Source organism: Oenanthe melanoleuca, chromosome 17, assembly GCF_029582105.1.
Source record: "Oenanthe melanoleuca isolate GR-GAL-2019-014 chromosome 17, OMel1.0, whole genome shotgun sequence".
Lineage (NCBI taxonomy): Eukaryota > Metazoa > Chordata > Aves > Passeriformes > Muscicapidae > Oenanthe > Oenanthe melanoleuca.
Genome location: NC_079350.1, coordinates 4,845,787 through 4,864,174, shown reverse-complemented (window position 1 = coordinate 4,864,174; position 18,388 = coordinate 4,845,787). Strand labels below are relative to the sequence as shown.

Here is an 18,388-nt window from a genome sequence, read left to right as displayed (position 1 = left end):
CACATTTCCAGCCTTGGCACAATCAGCTGCCTCCTCCTCCCTGGTGTGTTCCTGACTTTGGTCCTTTCTGCCTGGATTTGATGCCCAGTGCAGACTGGAAACACAGCTGTCAGGGGAAGGATTTTCCTGCTGGCTGAATGGTGCTGGTAAGTAATTGCAAACACCTTATGCTACAGTAAAACCCCTGTCATTTAAAAACGTACATGAAAGATATTTCCCCTTTGACTATCAGGCTCTAAACTAGAGTGCTGAGTGATTCACAGGGTTAGTGTTCTGCCTCCCAGGAGATAAGGAGATCAATCCTGGTTAAGGCCATCAGCACAAATGTGTTTGGCAGGTTCAAATCACTCCCTGGAAACACAGCAAAGGCTGTCTTTGCCACAGGTCCTGGAAAGGAGCTGCTTCATGTGTGTGGTGATGGGATTTGGACAGATGAAGAGGGGTTTTAACAAATCTAGAGCTAAGGGTCCTTTCTCCTCCCCCACATCCCTTCTTCTGTACTGTGGATTCCCTCTCTGAACTGGTCTGGGACACAAGTGGTACAGAGTGGGACAGGAGGTGGCACAGTAAATTGAAAATATGGGGTGTCAGCAGAGCAGCACCTGACCAGCTCCCCAGTGCCCAAGGGTACTGCACTGGACCCAAACCAACATCCTTTTTTCCCCACTTTGATGCAACAACCATTCCAGTAACTCCTACATCACTGCCCTGAAATCCAAAGGACAAGGAGCACCAGGGGAAGCAGGATCTGTGCACAACAGGCTGGTGACACCTGCTGTCACAGAAGGCAGCTCAGCAGGTACAGGGACACAGCACAGCACTGTCACTGCTGTGCCTCATCCCCAGATCCAGGCAAGGGCTGTGAGGAGTTAATCCCATCCCTGCTGCTAAATGGGACCACCAGGGGCTTATCCAGCTTACCTCCATCTCCCACAGATGAGCACAACCCCCCAGGCTCAGGGATCCCTGCAGACTGTCCCCCAGCCCAGCCCAGCTGTCTGTGGCCATGGGGCAGAGGCCATGCTGTACCAGATCATGCCAGGCTGTACCAGGCTGTACCAGGCTGTGCCAGGCTGTACCAGATCATGCCAGGCCGTGCCAGGCTGTGCCAGGCTGTGCCAGACCATGCCAGGCTGTACCAGGCTGTGCCAGGCTGTGCCAGGCTGTGCCAGGCCATGCCAGGCTGTACCAGGCCATGCCAGGCTGTACCAGGCTGTACCAGGCTGTGCCAGGCTGTACCAGGCTGTACCAGGCTGTACCAGACCATGCCAGGCTGTACCAGGCTGTGCCAGGCTGTGCCAGGCTGTGCCAGGCCATGCCAGGCTGTACCAGGCCATGCCAGGCTGTACCAGGCTGTACCAGGCTGTGCCAGGCTGTACCAGACCATGCCAGGCTGTACCAGGCTGTGCCAGGCTGTGCCAGGCCATGCCAGGCCGTGCCAGGCTGTGCCCCCAGCCCCTCTTACCTTTCCTGTCTGTCTCTGTGGCATGCACCAGCAGAATGTCTCCAGACCCACCACGGACATCTGGCCCATCGTCCCCCTGCAATGGGAACACAGCCAGGTTAGGCACAGCCCAAGCTCCCTTAGGCCTGGTTTAACATGGCTGGGGTTCCAGCTCAGCAGCTCCTGGCACTGCTCACAGCACAAGCTGGGACATGGACTTCAGTGCTGGGATAATCCTGGAATTTAAAAAGAGCATTTGGTGTCCCAGATGAAGAGCTGGCTGATCCTCTCTGACTCCTTAAGGCCAGTTTGTGAAGCTCAGTGAAGGCTGAACCTTCTGGCCACAGGAGAATGAGCAGAAATGCCACAAACACTCCCAGGAGAGCATTACCAGGGCAGCAGCACTGTGTGAGCTGTCCCAGAGTGCAGGATCACGTAGCACAGTGGCTGTGGGCTGGGAGGTCATGCATTCAGTTCCTGGAACACCAAAACCCAGGGAGTTAATTCCCTAATCTGGAGCCATTTGGCCAGAGGTCACCTGAAATGATCCCATAACTGGCAGAAGAAAACAGCCCTGCTAATTGCTTGACCCCTGCCTTACCACTCTCTAAAACACATCTTTCTTCTAGCTGCTGCATTTCACAACTCACAATATGCAAAACTGATCCACCACTCAGCCAGCAGTTCCCACACTGCAGGAAGCAGCTCACAGTGACAGTTCTACACTGCTTCAAACACGTAGATCATAAAGAAAAGAAAGAAAGAAGACATGAAGACACAGATCTGCTAGTCCCAAATGTTCAGAAATCACTGATTTTTAAATGTTTTTTAAAGGAAACAATCCATCAGAGGAGACTGGAGCTGTATCTGGCTTCCCTTAGGAATGTCTTTATCATTTCAACATGCAGAACAGTGAAACAATAATGGATTACAGCCATGGAGCAGCTCTAAGATGTGAATTTTTCAGGTGGCCCTCTGGCAAGACTCACAAAATACTACTTATAGAACAAGTAAAAGCTCCTCACTCTCCCCTGCACATCTCAGCTGACCAAAGAACACTCCTGAAGTGGCAGTAAATGATCCAACCTCTCTGTTTTTCAGCCAAGCCCCCTGACAGTCTGAGAGCTTCCAAAGCCTGCATGTTCCCTCCAGCTGCATGTCAAAGAGCACAGTGAGCAAAGCTGGGAGTGCACCCAAGGCTAGACACAGAACTCAAACACAGAACAGCTCCTTTGGCTGCTCCTCCACACCAGTAACATCATGTCCTGCTCACTCACCTGCTGAACCTGCCCCCAGAGAGAAGGGCCAGCACCACACCACACCTGGGTTTACTGTGCTCAGGCTCTCAGGTGACTCATTTCAGACTGTCAGAGGCTGAAGAGGTGGAAGGGGCAGATTGGGAAAGGGGCACAGAATGTGCTGGTTTTTAGGGAGACATCTCACCTTTTGTTAAACCCTCACTCATTGCTGGTGCTCCCAGCCTGTACCAGCATCTCATGCTTGAACAGCAGCCTCCACACACACCCCACTTCTGCTGCAACCTAGTTCTTCCTATCAAATAAAAGGTGATGCCTTGTTTGTGCACACAGAGAATCAGATTTCAACTGAGTAAACCAAAGAGCATGAAAACAAACCCTGAGAGCACCTACCTCTTGCTTCAGTGTTAATCTAGACATGATTTCACTGTGGTCAATAAGGGACAGCTCATCTACCTCTTCCTCCAGCTGTGATGACTCCAAAGTATCTGGTGACTGTGGCTGCCTATGGAAAAAAAGGGAAATAACCTTCATCAATTGACTGTAAGTACACAGACACTCTGGAGGTAAATCTTTTGCAAACAAGCTCGAATGTCTGGATCTAACTCTGTTGCTTTGTGCATCTCTTGAAAAAGAGAAAGATAAACCCTTAGGACCTGAACAGTTGTCTGTCTGCATTTCTGGCAGGCAGGATTTTACTAAAAGTACACACTTCCATGTCTCCTTAATCCAGCAAATTTTTAGTGCACACAAATCTAAGCCCTTCCTCAAGTGTATAGAGACTGAGCACACTCTACACATGCACATCTCAGTCAGCTCATGACCTGTTGTGCTGAGACAAGGGGACATGACAGGCTCTGTTCTGCAGGAAAACAGAGCAGAAAATCATCACCATTTTTTTGGTGTACATCCCCCTCTAGAATTCCTACCCCCAAAGGCTGGTACTCTCGTGCCAGGACATGTGTCCTCTCTGTGCCTCTATTTCTGAAGAAAAAATTAAAAATGAAGTACTTGTGCTCCTCATAGCTTTCCCTAAGCACAGGCCAAAATCCTGTGCACCAGTCAGTACTTTGGGCAGCTAGTGAGCTTTGCAGAGCACTCTGGTGCTATCTCCTGCACTGCAGGGATTAAAACCCTCAAACCAAGTGCAGGAAAATGGGGGAGGGAAGTTGACTGTCACACACAAATCAATGCTGTTCTCTGTTTTTGCTTTAGAAATGCAATTGCAGAGCAGCAGGGAAGCACTCACTCCACTCCTCCTGAAGCCCATCTGTTACAGCTTGCACCTCTTCATTTACATAGGCAAATGACAGCTAAGAGCATTAGAAGGGATATAAATCCTCCTGCTCCAGGGCCTCAGCCAGCCTCTAACTAGCAGGGTTAAGAAGAAATTTCCCTCTGGAAGATGATTCCCAACAGCAATGCAGACTCTTTTCACAGGTTTCCCTGGAAGCAGGAGGGAGCAGCCAGTGCCAGCACTGCCACTGAGATGGGCTGAGCATGGCCAGCACAGGCTGCATTCACCCCCAGGAGCTCATCTGGCCAGGATTCTCCTCGCTCAGCAGGATCCCACCACGTGCAAAAAGTGGGCTTAGGAGTTTAAACATCACAGAGGAGGTTTAGGGCAGAGCAGGCAGCCCCAGGGAGGGTTTGGCAGAGGGGATGTTGGGGCTCTGCACCCTGGGGTCAAGGCTCACCTTTCAGCACCATCTTTGCCCTCCTTCCCCATGGCACTGCTGCTCAAAGCCGAGTCTTTGGAGTGGCCATCTTTGACAGGGGGAGATTCCTGCCAAGAGAAAGGAGTTTTTCATCATTACACGGGGTCCTTGAGCCCAGCCAGCCTTGCATTTACAGTCTGCCTGCCTCTAAAGGGCCCTTTACTGTAAATTCCTACAGAGCAGTTAAAGATTGATGCAAGTTAATGCCAAATGCCAGGAAAACACAGAAGTTAATCAGACAGGAAATTTGGGACCATCTCTGGAGACCAGTGTAATTAGTAGTGTTTGCTTTTAACATTGTGAAATGATGCTGAAAGTTACAACACAACTCAGCTGTTGTCTTGGATTTTAACCCACTCATGACCTTTTATTTCTCCTCCAGCTCTTCCTGCTGAAACACACTTTGCCTCCTGCTTTAATCCAAACAGACACAATCAGTTCTAAGCTCTCCAGTTTCAGTGCCCCTCCCGACCACAGCCCCCTGCCTCAGGGGCTGGATGCTCACTGCTTCCTACCTCCCTTCTCTCCCATCACAAGAGGTTTTGCAATGATGCAAGGTTTCCACTCCACGACTCAGGGCTGTGGAAATGAGGCTAATGCAGAAAAGCAGAACCAGCTGAACCCACAGCATGGAACAGCAGGTAGAGAGCTCAGAGCAAAGATACAGCATTTTAAATTAGCCATTTATTAAGGAGACAAATAGCCATGAATGGCAAATGGGAATATTAATTCAACAGTGTCAGAGTTCAGAATTATTTAACATCATGCAGAGTGAAGCTTGGAAATGCAACCTAGTGAACAGACAGGACTGAAACCTTCATGCTACCCACTCAGCACAGAAACACCCTGCTGAGCCTGGGGTTCTTGGTATCTGCAGGATTTTTCCAGACTCTATCTGCAAAGCCCTTTGCTTCAAAGTTGAGAACTCACTCACAGCTGCCCAAAAAGATGGGCCTGGCCAGATGTGTCTCCTGAGGGGAAGTGATGGGAGCACTATCTCTTGGTGTATTTAACTCCACCATGGATAAAGGTCCTGGAGACATCCTGCAGGAGATATGCCTTCCAAGAGGAGGGCAGGCAAAAGGATCACCATGGATTTCTGCCAGTTTCCTATGACCCAACAGGAAGATGGGACCTCCCTGGAATGGAAAATGCCCTGGCTCCTCTAGGAAATATCTGAGATACAAGGCTTGAGCAAAGGAAGAAACTGCGTGTGAGTCCAATGCTAAATCAATCATTTACTTTGCAACCAAACAGCGAAGGAAAAAAGAAGTATTTAGTGCAGAAGGCTTTCTGTATTAAAACAGGGGAGGCAAAGCAGTTACAAGATGTGGCCCAGGGTGCAGCTCTCTGGGAGGGAACTTCACACAGGCAGCTCCAAACAGCCAGCGAAGCGCAGAGGAAACAGTGCGGTGGAGAAGCCAGCCCTGACTCCGTGACCCCAAAAGCACCTCCTGCACCAAGAGGGCCCCAAACCTGCAGGCAGGATGGGCAAGCAGAGGGTGAGTGGGAGCTGGGGCAGCAGGAGGGGCAGGGGCTGCAGGGCTGCAGCGGAGCTCGGCATGCACCAGGCAGCGCCGCCCGGCTCCGGGCTCTTACTTACTCCTTCAGACACAGGGAGTTCCCCGTTGCTCTGGCCAGAGGAATACAGATTGACATATTCACCCTCACCAGCCTCCTCACTGGCGTTTTCACTCTGAGGGAGACAGGATGAAAGGAAATACGTGATGGTGCTCCCCACCAGCGCTTCATGGCAGACACAACCTGGGAGCAGAAGTGCTCTCGGCAGCTGCTGTCACCTCCCTCTGCCCCTGAGGCTGCTTCGTCCTGGGGTCACTATTCCTGCCTCTGGAGCACTATCCTGAAGGCCCTGGGCAGCAGCAGGCACTGCTTTGCAAGAGCTGTGGACTCCAGGTGAGGCTGCCAAGGTGCAGCTGGCAGATTTCAAGGTGCTGGAAGCAGAATGTGCAGAGCTGGACACAGCTCCTGTCCTAGCCAGGGCAGTCCTGCTGAGTGCAGACCCCACGGGCACCAAAGGTATCCGCCAAACTAGGCTGCAAGCATGGGCTAGACCCACCACACCAGAACAAACCAAACTCCAGGCCTTCTGGGATATAACAAGAGCCAGTGCAAGGAAGATGCAAAGCAAGGTCACGTCCAAAGCGTGAAAAGCTGCACATTCACTCTGTAATCAGTGACCCTCTTCCAAACTTGGCAGAGAGGCAGCACTAGCATGCCCTGTGCTGACAGCTCTAATCCCATCAGCTCTTGGCTTCACAGCAGACGAAAGAGGAACTGTCTTGAAAATGAGGCGTTCAAAAAAGTATCTGTAATGGACAGACCTGCTCAGTGATGTGCAAAGTGATGTGGGACCTCAGAGTAGCAGAGTGGGAACAGTGTTAGCCTAACTTCACCAGCATGTGACAACCTGCCACCCAGCACACAGCTGGGGCTGCTGGGAAGAGCAGAACCTGGAGAGAACAATAGGTTTTATGCATGGAGAGACAGAGCTGGACTTCACCCACTGCTCCTGGTGACTTAGGAGGGAGCAGGATGTGAACTGCTGCTAGGAGCATGCATTTAATAACTACTAACCTCACAAAACACTACTTTACCTCCCTCAGCTTTGTCTTACAATTGCAGGAAGCTACAGCCAACTCTCCCCTTCGCCAGCATTTGACATTTTGTGTTTTCAACATACATCTAACATTTTCTAAAACCTGCTGAGGTTATCCACTTTTTTCTAGCCATTTTTATATGCAATTTCCTCTCTGCAATTCACACACATTTGTAAACCAGACTAGACCACGATTTACCATGTATTAACACAAGAGACATTTTCTTTAAAGAAAAAAAAAAAAAAACCCAACAAAATAAAGGCAGCCTCGCGTCACAGGTGTGTTATCATCGCTTTGGAGAGTCTCACCGAAGGCGTCTGGAGAGAATCAGTGAGAGAGGTTTCAGAAGGAAGGCAGACAGGAGCATTCCCATTAAAGCTGCTCTCCTGAGAAGAGGAGTTTGGCACATCCACAGTGCTGGGGGGCTGGCTGGCTGCAGCGGGCACCGCTAGGTCGGGGCTCTGGGATGCGTGGACGGGCGGGAAAGGCGGGGTGGAGCAGGAGGAGGAGGTAGAAGAGAGGAAAGGAGGTATGGAGACTTGGTTGTGAGGCACAAAGTCCTGGGAGTAGGACCTAAACACAGATTTGTACTGCAGGATGCAGAGAGACAACACGAAAACAAGGAGGATGGGGAAAGGAAAGAGACAGACAAAAGAAAAAGTGATTAGATTGGCAGCAGCGTAGCAGTGACAGCACAAGGCATTTCTAACACAGGCAGCACTATTTCACCATCCACATATAGAGCAGGAGTTGCTACCTGGGATACATTCCTGGAGAGGTGTGTTCTTGCCCCACCAGCAGCTCATCTCACACAGGGAAAGTGAGAGCAAGGTGTGACCTGCAGGTTTGCTAGGCAGGGGAAAACCTGGAAATCTCAGAACTGCTAATGCAGGGACCCTGAAAATCACCTGAGTGGAGGACAGGATGTGAAGGCACAGAAAGCAGAACTCTGAGCATGCTGGAAGTATCTACGTAGAGAAAACTACTTCAAGTGCTCATTGCTTTTCTGGGATTTTCCACAGCATCCAAATTTAAGATGTTTTTTTGCTCCAGCCCTGTAATTTAACAGCTACTGTGTCAAGTCTGTTCCAGAACACACAGCTCCCAGGGAGGAGTGGCTGGATACTGCCTTCAAAGTTACACTGAAGGATAAAGGAGATTATGCTGCTACTCCTTCCCATTCGTGAAAAACAGGGAGCAAAAATGGTAATTGCCCTCCAGAGTGATGAATTCCTTATCAAACCAATCCTTTAATGCAGTGCCTTGAAGAGTCAGCTGAAGAGATGAAAAGAGATCATCTGAGTAAAGCTTTATTTCACTATCTCTCCTAATCATCAGATTACTCTTCAGATAATATTAAACAGGGTGCAGTGGGAATATATTGTGCCAAGAAAAACAAGAGCAACCCTCTGTCTTTTAACATCTGGTGCTAGTAAGATTTGCCATGGGGGTAAGTCCAAAACAAAGCTGACAACCATTAAAAAAAAAAAAAAAGACAATAATGCTAAATCTGCTGGGGTGCTGGAAGGGAGTTTATTTTAAAACCTGCAGATCATAGTCAGGTGGACTGAAAGAAGAATCACAACATCCAGAAAACCCCAGGCTGGATTGCAGCTGTGGAGCTGCTCCACTGAGGATGGAGCAGTACAGAGCTCCCAAGAAGCACTGACACAACTTGCTCAAACCAGGCTGAAAAGTGACACCACTGTGATGGAAAAAGAGAGCAAATCAAAGGCAGGAATTGGAGAATTTAGGCTACATTTTCTCAGGAGATTTGAGTGGGTAAGAAAAGAAACAAAGCTCAGTCCATCACCCAGCAGCAGCACCCAACTCAGCAGTGGTATTTTTGTTTCTACCTAGGAAAGATGTAGGCTTAGAAATCTAAACTGAGAACAGCCTCAGGCCAGAAGCCTGGTCAAAAAAGCTTTTCCACTACAAAGGAAAGGAAATGTAAAGGTCAATGACTAGATTTTACCTTCCACCACCTTAATCCTTGAGTGGCTGTGCCTTGTGCCTTGCATGGAGTCCAGCAGTGCTCTGGGTGTACTCTCAGGGCCCAAAGCAAATTGCAGGTCACAATACAGAGGAGAGGAGGGGGAAAGAGAGCTTAAAAGACTACTGAAAAATAATTAAAATGCAAATCCCCACCATGTGCCTGTGGCTAAAAGGAGACTGGCTGTAGGACAGGCTCCTCTCTCTTCCTGCCCATTGCTTTCCAGATGAGCAGTGCTGGCTCCAGGGACACTATCAGCTTTTGGAGCTGCCTCAGTAACAATGACAAGTCTAATCTCTGTATTTACTTTCTGCCTGGATAAATGCTCTACATTTATTCATTTTCACTTGCATGGCACAAACCACTAAATCCCTCGTAAGACGCCAGGCTCATGACATCACCTTGGCTCAGCACATTCATTATGCCTGCCTGGTATTTCATGATCTCACAGGCACTAACACACCAACAATCACCCCAAGTCCTAGCCTAGACCCCAAACCACAGCTCAAGAAAGCACTAAAAAAACTGCTGTGCTGATAACAAGACCCTTTGCTCCTGCAGAGGAAATAATGAGCTCCAGCAGAAGCTCTGTGCCAGCTCCCCCATTGCTGCATTTCCTGCACCCACACCACACACACTGTCCTTCACTTTGTGGTTGATGGACATCTTCCACCCAGGAGGTCCAAGGGGTTTTGTCCCTGACCTGCTGAACCCAGAGGAAAAGCCAGGCTTTTGCAGAGCAGCACTGGAAGGAAGTGACTGTGCTCAGCCAAGTCACTCTGGGACACGCAGAGCCCTGCGTGAGGCACTGGCAGGGTTAGCTCAGGGCAGCTCTGCAGCCTGCACCAGCAGCTCAGGGACATGAGTTACTGCTGCTGGGCAGGGACATCCACACAGCTCCTGCCTCGAGGGGTTTTACACACATTAATCCTCATTTGAAGGCAATTCAGACCTAAATATAACACAACATTGCAGAAATTTTAGAAGTTTGAGTGCAGGTAAGTCAGTATTGACAATCACTGTATGTTTCTCTCTCCCTGGTCTCATAAAACACCTTCAGAACAACCTCTTGGCATGAGATACATCGAAAATGCCAGTTTAAGGCCCAGGTACCCATAAAAATGCATTAATCTCCATTATGTGACCCGTGAACAATCATTTAAGGATGCAGACAGGCTCTCAGCATGCTGCTAACAAAGGGAACAGTGCAGAGGAGCCTTTGGTGTGCTGGCATTAATTAGTCAGCCTGCTCTCAACTTCCAATCTTGTTGTAAAGTTGCATCTTGTAGAAAGAGAGCCAGGGAGCCCCCTCCTTCCTCCGGAGCCTGCAAGCAGCTCTGGAATTCCAGTTATGCAGCCGTGCTGGGACAGGAGCCAAGAGAGAAGCATAGTTCTGAAAGGGCAAAAAAAACCCACCCTGCAGTGGAGATGATGTCCATATGTCACCCATTCCTGCTCCCCAGTCTGACCCAGCCCAGCCAGCAGCTGTCCCAGGAATGGCTGCAATGGCTTCCATGGGATCTGGGTGTTGCCCATCTCCTGGAAGCCCTGTCATCCTCTAAAACAAATACTTTTCTGGGGAGGGGACAGTCCATTCAACACAACTGTCACAAGGAAACAAGCCATCCTTTAGTGCTCCCCCCAAGAGGCAACAGTTTATCTTGGAAACAAATCAGGGCTTGTTTTAATCAGCTTCTCAGAGGTTTCCTGCAGGATCAGTAAGGCTCAGTTATGGCTGCACGGACACAACCTCCTACTCCATTAAGTAGTTCCAAATAATTTCTGGGAAAGCTACAGAACAGGGTGCAGCAGGAATCTTTGGGAAAGGATGCTCTCCTGCATCCAAACTCTGGCCACACTGCCAGCTCCCAGCACAGGACCAGAAGAGGGGCTCCCAACATGAGTGACCCTGACATGACAGCAAACAGCCAAGATAGGGAGAATAGAGAGCTCCTCTCCTCTCAGTGGTTTTTAAAAAGACCTCTCTGCCACTTGGGAAGTGCTTGCACAAAACAAGCTTTGAGCTGGGAGCAGCCTTGTCTCCTGGGAACAGCAGGAAGCCAACGTGTCCAGCCCTGAACATTTACCACACACCGTGGCACACAGAGCTCTCCCTGAGACAGCATCTTTCAACCTTCTCAATTTGCTGCCTTTGATTTTTTTTGCAACAGTGAATATTTCAAACAGCTTTCCATCATTAGAAGCCGTGTTCCAGGATGTCCCAAAGGTCAGTGACATTCTGGCTGTTTATTTGGAATAGATGGCAGGAGATAAGCACTCTAATAGAAAACTTATTTCAGGAGTGATGCTTCTTCACACTCACCAGGCATGGCTGACCACAGCTAACAGGGAGACAGGGATATATATGCAGAGAGTCAGGGGTTGCAAGTTACAGCAGTCTCCAGCCCAAATCCAAAGTTGAATTCAATTATATGGCTGACAGAGCATCTGCAGCATCAGCAGACACAGTCTTTACCTTTTAAGCACAGCCTTCTCAGTTACCCTATGGACTTCTGCCAAATTAATCTGCCATCCTGCCAGGCACTCCCAGATCAGGTAGAGCATCAGACTCCCAAGTATGAAGCTATCAGAGGAAAATCAATCTTTGAGATCTCCTCTGCTAATGCTATTAAGGGAACTACGTGGGCAAGATGCCAGAACTGGATGCCCAAATTGTAACAGTACAGAATTATGTTCACAGAATACTGGGTGTTGCAAAGTCGTTAGACCCTAAGAATATAATTGCACAGACAGCTATTGGAAAAGACTTCCTATCTCATGACACAATGCTGGGCTTCCAGGTACTTTTGCTAATGAGGAAGGAAATGCTCCTGCAATGAATGGCTGGAAACACAAGCTGCCAACAGAATGGCTTCAAGCACTGCCACAGGAAAGGCAGCAACTCCTCAGGCTGGAATGTTTCTCAGCAAGGCCTCTGACCTGGCTGCAGAGCTGACCTCCCTGGTTTTAACTCATGGCTAGCACAGTACAGGGATGGATGGGGCTTGTTGTGTCTCCTGGCTTCTGCATGAGAAAACACAAAATCCAAACTTTTCCTTGCAGAGGAGAGATTCCTGCACATCTTTGCAACAAAACAAATGAGGGGGCAGCAGGGGAAGAAAACATTTGTAAGATTTATTAACCATGCTGTCATGCATCCCTCTTTGGAAAATATCAGCAATCAGTTCAGTTGCACCTACAGCATCAACTCTTTAGCTTGTGGACAAAGCCCTCAGATCAAGATGGCAGATCTGGAAAAGCCAGTCTGGAGACCAAGACAAGACTTCTAAAAAATCAGTCACATGAAAAACACAGGGTTTGTGGCCTATGAAGTGAACATGGGACTGGTTAGAAAGACCTACAGAAACCTGCAGTGTTCCAACTGCAGGGGAAATGTATAAACCCCCAGAGGAAGTGGTTTTCAGCAGCAGGATCCAGTGATGCCAGCAGGCAACAGCACTATTAATACCAGTGTCCAGGCCTGCCATGGGCAGTGGAAATGAACACAAACACTGAAGGAATGCTAAACAGGAAGGGCAAAACAATACCTAAGTCAGAGCAGCTGGTTAAAGTGATGCAAATCTTTTCAATCCCCCTTCCCTCTGCTCCAAATTAAGGAGCCAAAACCTTAGGACAGTAATGAACAAACACACTGTGACTTCCCAGCCGTGGTTTGAGTGAGGTTTCCACCATATGAATGGAAAGTCTCTGCTGAGGGCCAGAGCCTGGTGTGTGCTGCAGGCTGGAAGTGAGCTCCAGGAATGGGAACAAGGCAGGGAAACATGGGAAGCACATGTCTGCGTGGTGCACGTCTTTAATCACTTATCTGACCCCCCTTTTCCTGAACATACGTTAGCATGCACACAAGAAAGAGAAACAGTTGCTGTGAATTTTCTGTGCACTTGCTCAATTTGCTGAAGAATGGTGAGAACAAGTGAGAACAGAAGTGCTGAACTGGAGCTTGCATAAGGAAATCACTTGCGCCTTCTGCTGGAATCTGACAGCCAATTGGTTTCTGGAAAATTACTGCAAATGTTCCTTAATTAAAAAGAAAACATAAGAAAAAACCCAATATTTTGAGAAAGGCAACTTATTTATCCACAGTGAAGGATGCAGCCAAATTTCCACTAATGGCATGTACATGCCTTGGAGATACAACTGTTCCTTGTTTCAGCAAGGAAAAGCTTCCACAAGAGATTCTGCAGCCCTTGGTGGAAAATGTGTGGATGGGCAGCAGTGGAGCTCTCACAGATGATTTCCTCTATCAGTGCAGAGTTCTCCAGCTGCCAGGAAGTAACGAGGTTTCAAGATCTGATTATTCCTGCTGCTCGGATACCTGCCCACCCATTTCCAGGCAAACAGCACAAGGATTGATTAAACCAAGGGACAGCAGCTCTGTGCTCACAAAAGAAGGGAGGGAGGTGATCAGCTGGAGAGAAACTACTGCCAACCATAGCCAAGGATGATGCCTTCTCCTTGCAAACCTTTCCCTTCTCCTTGCAGACCTTTCCCACTGCTTAGAACTTTCAAAAGAGGTGGCAATCCCTTGAATGATTCTTGTCAGTACAATCCAGCTCTCCCTCCAGTGTGAGATTTCATGGCTCAGCTGTCCATGGGATGGGGAACATGATGCAGTTCCTTAAAACACCAGCCCACACTACCAACACAACCCCTGCTGGCACAGGGGCCAGACACGAGTCAGACTTGGTTAAAAAACAGCTCAGCTTGCCAAACCTATGAGGTCTGATCCAGTTGCTCAAGATCTGCCTCTCTCCAGTAAAAGCTATTACCTCTGACACAATTTCCTGCAAAGGAGGGAAAAGCACAATTAGTGGGCTGACAGAGCAGCAGTGGCAGCTGGGCTGCAACAGCCCCTGCAGTGCTGATTGGAGGGAAAGGAGTCAGGGCTCCAGAAAAATTCATCCATTAAAGATTAAAAGATGCTCTGAACAACTTCACCTCTTTTCTGCTGTCTGCAAACAGTCTTGTTAAGCCATGTACATCAGGAGTAAAGCACTAATCCTTCACCTGGAGCAGAGCTAAGGGGATAACAGGCAGAATGTGGTGCAGGCTCAGCCTCCCTGCTGCTGGCACCTGAAGAGAGGGGGACAGGGACAGGTCCTGCCTGGGAGTGACTCCTGTGGCTTCCCTAGGAAAGGAAAAAAAGCACAGTGCACTCTGAAATCTGGCTACACTTGCAGGGCCTTGCTGACACTGGACAGCCACTGAGTTTAGCAGCTCGGACTTCCTGCTATTGATCCAAGGAGGTTTTTGCTTCCTGTGCAGAATGAATAACAATTTATGTAGGAGACACATAATTTTAGAAGATCTGATAGCCATGCTGCTATCTGGGTACACAAGAGGCCAGCTGCTCAGCTGGCAGGGTCTGCAAGGTGTGCTCTCCCTGCTGACTCCTCCCTGGGGCTGGGGGCAGCTAATGCTGGTTTTTGCCAGGTTTATTGTTCACCAGTGCTCACCTGAGCCTTTCTCTAGGGACAGGGGAGAAATGAAGGCAAGAGAATATGAGGAGCAGAGCAGCATCCCCAAGTGCTGCTGGTGAAGCCCCAGGGAGCAGATTGCAGGAGGGGCTCTGGTCCTTCCAGAGATGGAGGGTGTCACCCTGGGAGGGAGCCAAACCTCCACAGCTGCTCCACATCTCTGTCTTCTTAGGGATAGGGGAAATGGGATAAACCATGGTTATGGTATTACATGGGTCAGCTATGATGCATGTAAGGACATTGCTATTTTGCAGCTCAGACACTCTCATTTTGTGAAAAAAATAGACTAGATAGAGTAATGAGAAACTATGAAATTATCCTAATTTAAAGGCACTAATGGAAAAATCACCATTTTTAATTCAGCTTATTTCCTTTGTGCATTTGACAGTGCACTGCCTCATTGTTGTCATTGTTCCTCATACTCCAGCCATTTATTTTATCCCTCACCAAATCACTGCAAAAATGAGTAAGGATTTTTTAATGAAGTTTTAACATTTCTTAAAATAATATATTCACAGTAATGTAGTCCAAAGTAAGATGAGAACGTGTCAGAGCAATTTAATAGGTAGTAACCATTTAATCCAACAAGGACACTTTTTAAAATCAAAGTGCCCACCTATTTTTAGAACATTATAGAACCATATTTATAGCCTCTCAATTAAATCAAAAATAGTCAAGTACTTTTATCTAGTCCTACAGTTCCATGTTTTGCTTGCAAGGTCCACTAAGTAAGGTCTTACTAGGTAAGAGAGTTGTACAATTCAGGACTTTTATTTCAAATTTTAGAACTGTTTACCACACATTGATGCAAGCACTAACCCTGCCACCCTTTTCATCTGTGCAGCAAAGCTGTGATGCTGCTCTCTCTCACACAAGTGGAAGCCAAAAGCTTCCATCCATGGCTTGTGAAGTAGTTCTACTTGTAAAGCACTTGAATACTTTCTTCTTCTTCAGCCCAGTGATTATCACTAATTTTTAAAGAATGAGTAAGTGCTGAAATGGGAAGATAGCAGTGGCACAGTGGGAGGATACTGTTTTCAAACATTTAACATTAAACTAATGGAACACTTCTGAATCTTCTCAAGTCTTGTCTGATAATTTCTTCTCCAGAAGAAGCCTAATTTACTAAACATCCAGGTCACTGTCAAAAAATAGTGTATTCTCAGTTGTCATCACATGGCAATCAGAGCATAACCACATAGTTTTACATGCAAACGAGCCCCACACTGATGAGCTGGTGGAATCCCATGGTTGAGTTTAATTTCATTATCTTAACACTTTGTTATTACTACCATTTAATTTAAGCAGCTGATCAGAGATTTAAGCAGTGCTCTAATACTATTTTGATTTCAATGATTTCCAGCTCCTCCTGCCATTCTCTCTTCAGGCTGCTCACAAGTGCTGTAGGAGAGAAAACCCTGCTCATCCATCAGCAAATCATACAGAAAAACTGAGCTTGTTTGGGACCATGGAGACGTGAAGGGAAGCAGACAGGCAAAAATGAGATGGAAGATCTAGTAGAAATTATTTTCTAGAAAAAAAAATTAAGGAGCTGCAGCCCCTGTTCCACATGTTTGACTAAACCCACGGATTTTGGGGACAGCATCTTGTTATCTCTCCTGAGGCCAGGCTCAGAGAGCAGCCTTTAATTGACTCATCCACATCACTGGCATTATGCAATGGGACAAAAAGACTTTGCAGCTCCAATGTGCAGCCTGGGGCACACAGAGCTCACAGTGTGTGAGCCAGCTCTCCTTCCTCAGTGCCCCAGCAGGAATGTCAGCATGGACAGTAATGTAGAGAAAGCTACACCTCCCCTGGCTCCATTTAGTGGGGCTTGCACTTGGGGAGGTTTGCACACCATTTCTCACACCTGGCTGGTGGCTGCAGGAGTTCAAAAGCCCCCAGAGCAACCTCCACCTTGAGGGGGGCAAGCAGAGAATTTGCACCCCAGTGCTGAGCAGTGAGACAAAGCAGGGAACTCACCCAGTGCTGAGCAGGAGGACAAAGCAGGGAACTCACCCAGTGCTGAGCAGTGAGACAAAGCAGGGAACTCACCCAGTGCTGAGCAGGAGGACAAAGCAGGGAACTCACCGAGTGCACAGGGAAGGAGCTGTGCCGGCTGAGAAAGGAGTTAGAGACTGACATAGTGAGGCCCTGAGTGGCACTGCAGTCCTCGGGGGTGAAGGGCACTTTGGGCTGCTGGACACAGTAGGAGACAGAGGAGAAAGAAGAGGCAGCATAGGAGGCCTGCTGAGGAGGGGGGAGAAAGCAGGAGACACAAGACACAGAGAAAGAGAGCACAGAAAAGGAGATGAATAAAGGGCAAGAAATGCTAACTGTAAAACAATGCATATAATGGCTGGCTAAACAAACAGCTATTCATCCAGCTCATCACAGCCAGACACACCAATATGCCTCTCCTGAGCTCAAGAGGCACGGCAAAAATCACAATTCAAATCGTCTTTGTTTCACAAATCCCTTCAAAAACGAGCTCCTGCCTCCCCCTCCCTGCTCACTGTGGACAGCTGCTGCTGGCACACACAAGGTGTTCCTCACTGCCCTTTTCTCCCTGTGCCACGGGGCAGATCCCCAAAGGAGGAACTGGCTCTAAGCACACAATTCTTGCACACTAATAGTTTTTTTTGGCACCCTGCAGGTTGGGAACTTGGCCTCTCCAGTGTGAGCTGTGGACCCTCACTGGTGCTGCTGTGACACTGGGTGACACTGACATCCTGCTATTTCCCTGCCCAATCCAAGATTTTATTCATTTGCACAGGAGGCAGCTATTACACTGTAAGTGGCAAATCCTGGCAAGGAATTTCTCCTGAATTCCCCTATGGTAAGGAGACAGAGAGGATAAGGTATATTCAGGTTTTCTCAGACTTTTTGAATAAAACATACAATGTAAACATGCAATCTTTGATTGTACAATTTTTGATTAAGATCTGAAGCTGACAAGAAAGGACTTTCTCATTATTATATTATAGAGGAGTCCATCCAGCAAAACTTGCTGCTGCTAGAGCAGCTGAAGCCCATTTGATTTGCCAAATCAAAAGCTCCCAGGGCAGCAGGAGCAGAGGAACAAGAGTCTGGTGGTTTTTAAAGGCATTGTTGAATAAGCCATCACCTGCTTGCACCTCTTTCCCAATAGAGGGATGAGGGGTGGGAGGCTGCACTTGAAGAAACCTTTGCTTCAGGGGAACTGCAAGCAACACCTTGATGGTATCAGCTTGTAAAATGACAAGAATGGCCAGCAGGCAAAGCAGTGACATCTTGTCTGTCCAGATCATGATTAAAGGGAAGCCAAGAAATGCTTTGCTTCAGCCAACAAATTGAGGGCAGGAGCAGAATTTCCCTTCTGCACAATGGCTGCAGTAAATCTGTGCTCTGCAAACTCTGATCATGACTGTGCAGCCCAAGGCACCTCTGGGAACATCACTGGAGTCACCTCCAGGAGGGGAAGGCAGGCAAGGGGCTCACACTGATGGGGACCACAGACCCTGGAGAAGGGCCTGATCCTCCAGAGATGAGTCCTGCAGATTCTTTAGTATCCCTGCAAAGCAAGTGGGAGGCCAGCATTGAAGGTCTTGTCCCCACAAAGAATTAATGCATGATACCCAGTTCAGCTTAGCCAAAAATGTCACTTTATCTTTTTAGGACTCCTACTTGCATCACAGGAATGTAGTTATGCAAATCCCACATCTAAAGTAACACTCTGGGACAGTCAAACTTTAGCACATACAACATGAAGAAATATTGCAAGAGTCACCCCCACCATGGTAAGACTATGGCTCTGTTCCCACATTTCCTCCCATTTTGTTAATGCCATAGCTAATGTAAGTAAGCTACATCAAAACA

At 48.1% G+C, this 18,388-nt stretch overlaps 1 protein-coding gene across 3 annotated transcripts in view; it reads right to left on the bottom strand.

The window, feature by feature from the left end:
• RAPGEF1 (Rap guanine nucleotide exchange factor 1) overlaps positions 1 to 18,388 on the bottom strand; it is an 82,619-nt gene that overhangs the window by 10,155 nt on the left and 54,076 nt on the right. Inside the window, exons 11-16 of one of the 3 annotated variants that reach the window (XM_056505361.1) lie at positions 16,622 to 16,780; positions 7,345 to 7,626; positions 6,022 to 6,114; positions 4,398 to 4,486; positions 3,094 to 3,205; positions 1,466 to 1,541 (exon numbers count right to left, since the gene is read on the bottom strand). In XM_056505361.1, the coding sequence (XP_056361336.1) occupies positions 1,466 to 1,541; positions 3,094 to 3,205; positions 4,398 to 4,486; positions 6,022 to 6,114; positions 7,345 to 7,626; positions 16,622 to 16,780 (811 nt within the window). The remainder of the gene's footprint in view (positions 1 to 1,465; positions 1,542 to 3,093; positions 3,206 to 4,397; positions 4,487 to 6,021; positions 6,115 to 7,344; positions 7,627 to 16,621; positions 16,781 to 18,388) is intronic. The other 2 variants (XM_056505362.1, XM_056505363.1) reach the window with 2 other exon arrangements.